The sequence below is a fragment of the Vigna radiata genome, chromosome 2 (assembly GCF_000741045.1).
Source record: "Vigna radiata var. radiata cultivar VC1973A chromosome 2, Vradiata_ver6, whole genome shotgun sequence".
Lineage (NCBI taxonomy): Eukaryota > Viridiplantae > Streptophyta > Magnoliopsida > Fabales > Fabaceae > Vigna > Vigna radiata.
In genome coordinates this window covers 81,171-90,996 of record NC_028352.1, presented here as the reverse complement: position 1 = coordinate 90,996, position 9,826 = coordinate 81,171, and the positions used below count along the sequence as shown (strand labels likewise).

At 36.5% G+C, this 9,826-nt stretch overlaps 1 protein-coding gene across 5 annotated transcripts in view; it reads right to left on the bottom strand.

Moving 5' to 3' along the window:
- The window catches only part of LOC106756031 (probable allantoinase 1), a 23,364-nt gene that overhangs the window by 5,367 nt on the left and 8,171 nt on the right, over positions 1-9,826 (bottom strand). For 3 of the 5 annotated variants that reach the window (XM_022776708.1, XM_022776710.1, XM_022776713.1), the window contains exons 3-10: positions 8,417-8,511; positions 7,988-8,045; positions 6,683-6,742; positions 5,037-5,181; positions 4,886-4,959; positions 4,542-4,810; positions 4,348-4,453; positions 3,977-4,114 (exon numbers count right to left, since the gene is read on the bottom strand). In XM_022776708.1, the coding sequence (XP_022632429.1) occupies positions 4,601-4,810; positions 4,886-4,959; positions 5,037-5,181; positions 6,683-6,742; positions 7,988-8,045; positions 8,417-8,511 (642 nt within the window). In that variant the 3' untranslated portion in view covers positions 3,977-4,114; positions 4,348-4,453; positions 4,542-4,600. Of the gene's footprint in view, positions 1-3,976; positions 4,115-4,347; positions 4,811-4,885; positions 4,960-5,036; positions 5,182-6,682; positions 6,743-7,987; positions 8,046-8,416; positions 8,512-9,826 lie in introns of those variants that run through there. The other 2 variants (XM_022776712.1, XM_014638269.2) reach the window with 2 other exon arrangements.

The following is a 9,826-nucleotide window of genomic DNA, read 5'->3' as shown; positions in this document are numbered from 1 at the left end:
ATTAATTAAGAATGTACTTTAATTAATTTGAAACTTAAACAATAATCAATTAAACAATGATCTGTGAATAACCGATGATGAATCTATTTTGGAAAAGCAGTGGAATTAGCCTGTTTCTTCATAATTGTTTTTAAGTTTTCTATTTGTTTTACAACAACCTTTAAACATCCTAACTTTTGTTCTTGAGCATTGCATATCATTCATAAGTTTTAGATATTCGAAAGCAATTCCGTGTTCGTTGGGAGACGACTTAGGGTTACTTTAGCCCTATCTACTTTCTTGAATACTACTAGGCAATACTGAAGTTGCCTTGAAAAGTAGTATTAATTTGATAGCTTCAACGACAGCTCATCAGTGATCTTATAGTGGGTGATTTTATCTTGGGACATCTTATCGTGGGTGATCTTATAGGGGGGTCATCTTTTCGTGATTGACCTTATAGTGGGTGATTTTATCGTGTGTTATTTTATTGTGGGTGATCTTATAGGGGGTGATTTTATCATGAGTGAACTTATAGTGAGGAATCTTATCGTGGGTGATCTTGTAGTGGGTGATTTTATCGTGGGAGAACAAATAGTGAGTAATTTTATCGTGGGTGATCTTATGGTGAGTCATCTTATCGTGTGTGATCTTATAGTGAGTGATTTTATCGTGGGTGATCCTATATTGGGTGATTTTATCATGCGTCATCATATCGTGAGTGATCTTATAGTGAGTGATNGTGATTTTATCGTGGGTGATCCTATATTGGGTGATTTTATCATGCGTCATCATATCGTGAGTGATCTTATAGTGAGTGATTTTATCGTGGGTAATTTTATCGTAAGTTATCTTATAGCGAGTGATCTTATCGTGGGTGATTTTATTATAGGTGATTTTATCAGGGGTGAACTTATAATGAGTAATCTTATCGTGAGTGATCTTGTGATGGGTGATTTTATCGTGGATGAACTTATCATTGGTGATTTTATTGTGAGTGATGTTATCATGGGTGATCTTATAGTGGGTGATGTTATCGTTGGTGATCTTATAGTGGGTGATTTTATCGTGGGTGATCTTATCTTGGGTGATCTTTTAGTGGGTGATTTTATCGTGGGTGATCTTATCGTGGGTGATCTTAAAGTCAGTGATTTTATCGTGGGTATTCTTATCGTGGGTGATCGTTTCGTAGGTGATTTTATAGTGGATGATCTTATTGTGGGTAATTTTATCATTGGTGATGTTATAGTGGGTGATTTTATCGTGGGTGATCTTATCGTGAGCGATTTTATCGTGGGTGATCACCAGACAGAGAAGCTACAACCGATATTGTTAGTTTTTTAAGAGGTTTTTAAGGAGCTCATGGGCCAACCACGAGACCTAGTCCACCGAATCCTGCTTAAAGAAGGATTGATTCAGTTATTGTCCGCCCTTATAGATACCTTCATGTGATGAAGGAACAGATTGAAAACCCCAGGCAGCAGCAAAGAGAAGAAGAAAAAGCACATATGAGCCTTGTGGTTGCGGCAATGGCGGAGCACTTGCCTTTGATATTCGAGACAGGGAAGGTCACGGTGAAATGGCCATTCTACTTCCAGACCGGTGCGTCTAGGCACAATGATCGGTGCTCTTTCCTCCACACGAAGCCGAGCATAAGCCTTGTCATTTTGCTCCCCAACATGTATCAGTGCTCCAACATGATAACCCCCAGAGTCGACGCCAACATAGGGATGGCAACGAGTCGGGCACGGATAGTGCCTACCCGCTACCCGACCCGCTAAGTAAAATTGTGCCCGTTACCCGCCCCGCTACCCGCTGGATACCCGCCTTAAGAAAACCCACAGATTTTTTTCAACCCGCGGGTACCCGTTGGATACCCGTTATCCAAACTCCAGAAAAAAAAATAAAAATAATAAAAATAATAAACAGGTAATAAAACAAAATTGTTGGGCTGGCCCATTTAGTCTCTTTTAGATCAGAAACCACTAGGGTTTCTTATTCTCAAACAAAGGGAGCAACCTGGCCACCACCACCTCCTCCAATAACCTCTGCACTCTCTATAACCTACCACCACCACCTTCTTTTATCGATGCCGCAACAGCTCCGGCAGCACCATTAGCGGCGCCACCATGTTTTCCAGCTTCACCGTCGTCGCCATTACCTTGCTCTTCTCCCTGTACAACGCGTCAAGGTGGAAATAAGGGTATATTTTCGAATCTTCCTCCACTTGTTGCTTTCGTTCACTTTCTTGAATTACTTGTTGATGTTCTCCCACTTTTCTTTTCTTTGCACCTTTTCGCGTTTCAATTGTATCTAAGCTTCCTCATCGAGGATGAGATCTCCTCCCATATGTTCTCCTGATACTTTGGAGCAATAGAAGGCAGCGGAACGAGGTAGCTCTCCCTGCCTCCCTAGTTCTAATTTGAAGAAGAAACCCTAAAAAGGGATTTTATTCTTATTTGAAAAAAACCCTAAAAAGAGATTTGGGTTTGGCCCAATTTTAAAAAGCAGATTCAACAGAAAAGAAAGTCCGATAAAAAATAATTAAAGGATAAAATTATAATTTTATTTTTCTAACGGGTAGCGGGTACCCGCGGGTACGGATAGTGTGATACCCGAACCCGACCCGTTAACAAGCAGGTATTAAAATACCCGCTACCCGCGGGTACCTTTTACCCGCGGGTACCTTTTACCCGCGGGTACTAAATACCTGCGGATTTTATCCGCAGATACCTGCGGGTACGGGTTTTTTTGCCATCCCTACGCCAACAGCAACCCCATCGATTCCCGCCAGATCCAGGACCAATTCGAGGAGTTCTATGCGAGTATCTTTAAGGTGCTCTCCAAGTACAGCGAAATCGAAAACCTCCATGTTTGAGACAACCTCGCCGACCACATGGCGGGCAATGTATACGCTAAGTTCAGAGAGGAGGAGCATGCTACAAATACTGTCAGGAACTTCACTAGATGGTTTTATGCCGGTAGGTCAATTATCGTGGACTTCTCGCGGGTGACGAATTTTCAAGGAATTCCTTGCAACCAATATGAGGAAAATACTTGCAACCACCGAGGCTGCAACTTCATGCATTTGAAAAGAATTAGACGAGATTTGAGACACCAATTATTTGGGAAGCACCATAGACAGAACAGCAAAAGTAGAATCCTTACGGGCATCGCTACCATCATAGTCATAGTAGAAAGTACGAGGGCAGGGACCACCATCATGAGAGTCGTCTAGTAAACGCAAGAGCTCAAGTCCTGAACTTAGGAGAGGAAGAAGTTGCTTGGCCCAATGTTCTGGCTCCTCAAGATTCTTGACAGGAGGCAGAAACAGAGAAATGAAAAGGTAATACCGCAAATAGTGGTTGAATGGCAATAAGGAGAAGGAACGAACAGCATAGAAGGATGTGCTCACTATTCAGGAACAATTCCCATACTTCAACCTTGAGGACAAGGTTGCACATCAGGCGGTGGGTAATGATAGGGAATAGAGAGGGGAAGAGGTGTTAGACAATTATAACCGTATTGTTAGTATTATTAGTTTGGGTGGGAAATAAAGCTCCTATATAAAAGCTGAGGTGGGTGAGGGATATTTTACGTTTTTGAATTAATAGATTGTGTAGACAGGATCACATTTATCCTGTGGAGAGAGAATTTGGCTCTCTTGGAGGTTGTTACAGCTATGAAGTGACTATACTAACATAGAGAATATAAATATTATACTCTTTTTCTCTGGTGTATACGTGTGGGTGAGTGCATCGTAGATAGGTTTCCAATCCAGGAACCTATTGACAAAGTTAACAATAACAAGTCTATAAATTTAAATAACAATAAAATAAAAGTAACATACGACTAAGTTCAAATTCAAGACTTAAAATAACAGTAAAACATAATTAGAGTAGAAAATAAGAAGAAAAAGAAAAGAGGAAGGTAGCATTAAAGAAGAAAAGAGAAAAAAAGGGAAGGGTAAGGGGTTGGCGCTGTAGAAAAAAGTGACCTGGAGCTTGGGTCAGGGGGACTACGTGGAAGAACAGCTATGTGCTGCTTTACGCAACTCATGTTTCCTAATTCCACACTGACCCAGTTTCTTCCTTGCAAAGTGGTGCAGGACTGCATGGTGATTTCCTCCATGGCCCTTTTTCAATACCATTGAATTTAGCCATCATTTATTTATAAAGAATATCTAAAATTTCACAAATTAATACTCACCAAGTGAAACAATCCACAGGCATATAAAAAATAATGACACATTAGTGATGAAGTACTAAAAACTCATTTCATGCAGTTAAGTTTATTATCATTTAACCATAAGAAAAAATGTGTAAATCAACAATTCAAATATAATTTAAAAGAGGGTAAAACAACTACCCGATGAACAGCTGGTGAAGCTAAATTGAGAAAACTACTACCGGACACACTTGCATGTGTTAAATCTTGCTTCCTCCCATCATTACCCCTCGGCCCTTCTGACACCCTGGCCAAGGAACTTGTCTGATTTGATAAAAATTTTGAAGAATTCCTAGAAAAGTTACCAGAAGCTGAATTGAACTTATGTTTCAAACCTCTTCCATCAGGTTTACTGACAGAAGCACTGGCTCCAAAAAAGGAAGCTGCAGAACTATCATAAAGTGTCTGGCGGAATAATGGGAATATAACCAGAGGCAGAAACTGGGTTCTGATAATTGGGGAGGGTGTAATAATGTTGCCCTCCTCCAAATGAGCCATCAATTCCAATCATAGCACCGGGAATATAAGGATTATATGGATTGTGTGGAAACTGTGCATATCCATAGCTATAATATACATACGGCAAACTTTCATTTTGTGCACCCTGAAAAAAAGAACAACACCATTAAAAAAAATCCATTAACCAACATAGATAGAGAGAGACAGCAGTTGAACTTGCCGCGTACTGAACATTGGGACCATCTACACCGTAAATCCTATGGTGGTCCTCCCATTCCCCGGGTGTTTCAAAACCTAAGCACAATGAGTAAGAAATTATCACCATGACATAATTTCAAAACAAAACTAACGTTATAATATTTCTAATTTACCTGTACAGTAATACCCATAATTGTTGGAAGTAGGGTAATACATGTTCTGATCAACATAAAACTCAGGGGTTCCTTCGTTAGCCATCACCTCAGTTCGTCCAAGATTTGGGCTTGAGAAGTGTGAATTTAAATCAGTACCTTCAATCTAAAGTCAAAAAGAATGAAACATTTACTGTCTATCATCAAAGTAATCCTGAAAACTTAAATACTAAAGGACAAAGGTTACAGACTAAATTCTTTTACCATATGTGCATCCACTACAAAAATGTACAATTTTAGTAGGGGTTATTTTTAACGTTAGTGGGGTTTTAACCCCTGGAAAATAAAATCCCCGGGGTTGCAAAACCCCTAGAAAAGATATGCAAAAACCACTGGAAAAACCTGCGTCGAAATTGGCAGGAGTTTTGCAAAACCGCCGGGATTACTAGGGGTTTTGCAAAACCGCCGAAAATAAGTGGGATTTTTAGAAACCGCCAGAAATAGCCGGGGTTTCCTCTAAAACTGCCGAAATGTAGTCATAGCTCAAATTTTTATTTTTATTTATTAATATATCCTTTTCCCAAATCAATTTTGTACAAGGCTCTTCCGGTTGCTTATGTTGATGAGAATTAATACCACAATAGGATTAATATTAGGTACATTTCACGTTCTTATTTATATTAGGTTCAGGCTGCATCATAAGATTCATATTAGCTTTTTACCTTTATTTGCAAATTAAAAGTTTTTGCACCTAATTTCATTTACTAACCATATTTTCACTTTACAATGACTACCCTAAACTTTAATTAATCAAATTTACCTGAACCAAATATTATTACACCCTATCCCCTGCCATTAAACCACACCACTGTTAAGACTATAAGGTCAGTGAATTTTACTGCTACCAACCCTATAAACTAATTATAACAAGATTCGTCCATTAATCATAGACAACTAATTCTAAGCACATAAGACCACCCTACTTTGATGCAAATATATATTCTAATTATAACAAGATACGTCCATTAATAAATATATTCTAAATTTTTGGTCAAGTTCTCTTTAAAGTGAGATATGGCAAAAATCAATAGAATTCAAACATAATTTCTTACCTATGCACCAAGCTTATTAAAGATACCATTTTCGGTAAACATGGCAACAAACAAGACAACACCATAAAATCCAAAACAAATTAAACTCATTCATCATAAACAACCATATTAATATTTAGAAACAGCCATAATAAAACCAGAACTATATTTAAGAGAGACTAATAAGGAAAGTGATTCAAAAGATGAAATATACATGGAGACTAGCTCAGGAACTACCTCAGGAACTGATGAGGATGATCCCTCCCTTGTTTGGCAGCTTTAGGAAAGCACTTAAAGATACTAACATATCAATATATACACAACTAAAAGGATGGCAGGTGATATTTGCATCCTCAAAACTTCATACCATATCAAAGTGCTTCTTTGCCAAGGAGAAGGAAGAAATCAACAGTTACTACAAACAAACAAATGTCATCAACAGGTTCGAAAATTACACAAGTCTACACAATTCCTGATCTTCCTCACCACAAAGGGCACAACATTTATAACGTAACAGAGAGCTCCACATGTTTGAATTTTGATTTCCTGACACCATAAGCCAGCAAGTTATTCTACCTTCCTTCGCAGGCAGGGTTGAAAAACCGTGTAAAATTCATGCCACATCATCTTCGCTATCTGCAAATGAATATCAACTCAAATTGGCATGCCTCAAGAATGACATTGCTCATAATGAAAGACAAATTTGGTTTCAAGTATAAAAAATTTTCATACGTAGTAAAGGGAGTTATCATTTCCACTAAACTCAACTGCCTAAGGGTGCTCACAGGTGTGATAAAAACACATGTAAAGCTTTCAAAGCACAACTACAAAAGTATAAAGATCTAAGATGAAATATCTCNAANCAGCAATATATGTAACCTCATTAGTCTATTGATAAAGAGCCTTTGCTGAAGCAAAATGGACAAACCAATAGACTAGGGTCTGGTTTAAATCTATGATAAAATATCTAACCAACAATATTTATGTTGTGATTTTATCTCAGAACAGTCATTTCTGAATTGAATCTCTTCTTTTAAGATAAAATGATCAATCATCATGCACTATCAGTGTATAGATTTTTTACAAGGCAATTAATAAAAAATCACCTCAGATATGACTTTAAGGCTTTCAAAAGGCAACAATTTTACCACATAGCATCGGATGACAATGTTAGAAACTAAGATAAGAGCTCAATCCACAAAATTTAGGAATACGGTTATGAAGCAACTTCTTAACATTAAGGTTATATAACTAAAATGTTGGACAAGGAACAAGATAAACGATGCTCGAAAGATTTCCAGGGGATGGAAATAGTGTAATGAATGGGGATGGAATGTGAGAACCATATAAATGTAAGCACACAAGCTCCTTTACTTTAAAAAAAAATGCAGTAATTAATTTGAAAGAAATTATTAAATTTTATTTGATGTATTGAAAGAAGGGCAGGCTCACAAAGAAACAATGAAATCAGGTCCAAATATGCCTGGCTGAATAAAATATACTAACAAATGTATATGTACAAAATCATAGAGACAAAAAGGACTAACATACCAGGTAACCAAAACCTAAAACATAGTTCATAAAATTAAACATAAATCTTTTTAAAAAGGAGTGGAATGTTTGCTTTTTGAAAAGCTTTCAAGTTACTAGCAGTTTGTTATACTTGCAACCATGCAAGAGCCATCAACTTACAATTTAAGCTTTTAGAATAGTTAGTTCATGACATCATAGCATCTGTCTGTGACAATGCAGTCTACAAGCCCAATTTTTATTACTCATTCTTCTAAATAAAGAAAGGTAAATTTAATGTCAAATTTAAAATAGTTGAATGCCATTGGGTTTAAACTCTTAAGAGATAAAAAAGTTTGGCAGATGAACCACCTTTGCTCTTTTACGGAATACACCTGCTACCTCTGGATTTGCGATCATATCTACATACCTAACCACAAGTCCACAATAAACAGTGAAGAAACATTTTAATCATAGCTAATCAATTGATAGTCCAAAAGTGCGAGGGATAATAAGAAATAATAAGATATTATATAAGTCATACTTCAAAAAATAAGAAATAAATAAAAAATATAATCCATTAAAAAATTTGAAAGATGAAGATAATTTACAGAGATGAGAAACAAGAAAGAACAGGAGTAGATGTAGATATCCTATTACAAAATTAGAATGAACTAGATAAAGGAAAAAAAATTGTATAGAAGAATTGTAATCATGGTCACTAATAAAATAACAAATGTATTAGTTTATAACAGTGATTTCAATAGGTAAGGGAATAAACACATTAAAGTATGAGCTTACCTTTGTCGATAACGTTTATCTATATCAGTTAGTCCATGATATTTGTCAGGAAGTGAAAGCAGAGATTTTGTAAAGATTGCAAAAGATTGGACATCCTGAAGTAAGACCAGAAAAAAAACATGAGAAGATGTTCAAATGTTTCATAACGATCAGGCTATCATCTGGCATTTGTCAAAGAGCATATTTGATCCAGCAGATAAAGGTTATCAATCTCAGGAATTAACTATTTCTCAGTCTCCAGTTACCATAATTAGTTCTTAGCAACTTGAAAGAGTAATTACAGGTATGACATATACTAGAAATCTTCAGTAGATAGACACTCATAAGACAAAAAAATCATATATGAAACCAAAGAAGGCTGAGAAAACTCCAGTAGAACATAATACAACTTTCAGCACATATTTTAAAACATAATCCACCTAGAGATAGCTCGAGACTTCCAATTTGGGTAAACATGTTGTTTACATTTGTAACCTCTTTTACCTTTAAAGAGAAAACCTTCTTGTAAATTTAATCATGTCCACTGAACTCTCATATTTTCTAACATACTAGAATTTGTGTATGTATCACATCAGCAGCAAACTTTCAGTATCTCAATTTTTATATAATCTTAGAAAGGGCATATGCATGGGAATTCAAAAACATACAAAAGTAATAGAATTACTGCAAGTTCTTACCTTTATTTACTCTAAGAAAACAGATAATACAGATGAAAATCTGGGATAAATTATAAATTATGGACACAAGATGCAAGTGCAAGCCTTGTCAATTTACTAAAAACATACTTTTAGCCTAATCATTTAATAAGATGATTATTTAAATACCTTTTTCTGTGCGTTTTATTGTTCCTCTTACACCTAATATATCACCAATATCAGGGAACAATTTGAACATACATTAAAAATAAGTTCACTTGTATTATTCCGTGAAACTCACCTGTTCTACAGTCTGAAGAACTTTTAGATAGTAAGTATGATATCAATTGGATGGCAGAAGAAAGGGGAACCTTCCATGAGGACGATCCTGTTCTGCAAGAACAACCTCAAATTGGTTTCCGTTTTTTAGGATGAATTCAACGATCTTCTCTATAGCTGATAGGTTTCTAATCGAGAAACCTANAGAATTACCACAAACACACACCAGAATCAACACCCAAGACTCTGTATAACCTCCTCTAGTATTATTTACTGCAAGAATACAACGAAAAAGGGTAGTCTGGGAGCCTAACCTCCCCTGCAGGAATAACTAATTCCTGTTAAAGAATACAAAAGTCTTAATTGTCCTCCCTTCTATTCTCTCTTCTATTTATACCAACCCGTACCCCTTTATTCCTAACTGATAAAACAGTTAGGCTAACTGTTAAGCTGCTGACGTTTCCTTCTCCTCTCATACACTAATAATCTCCTATCA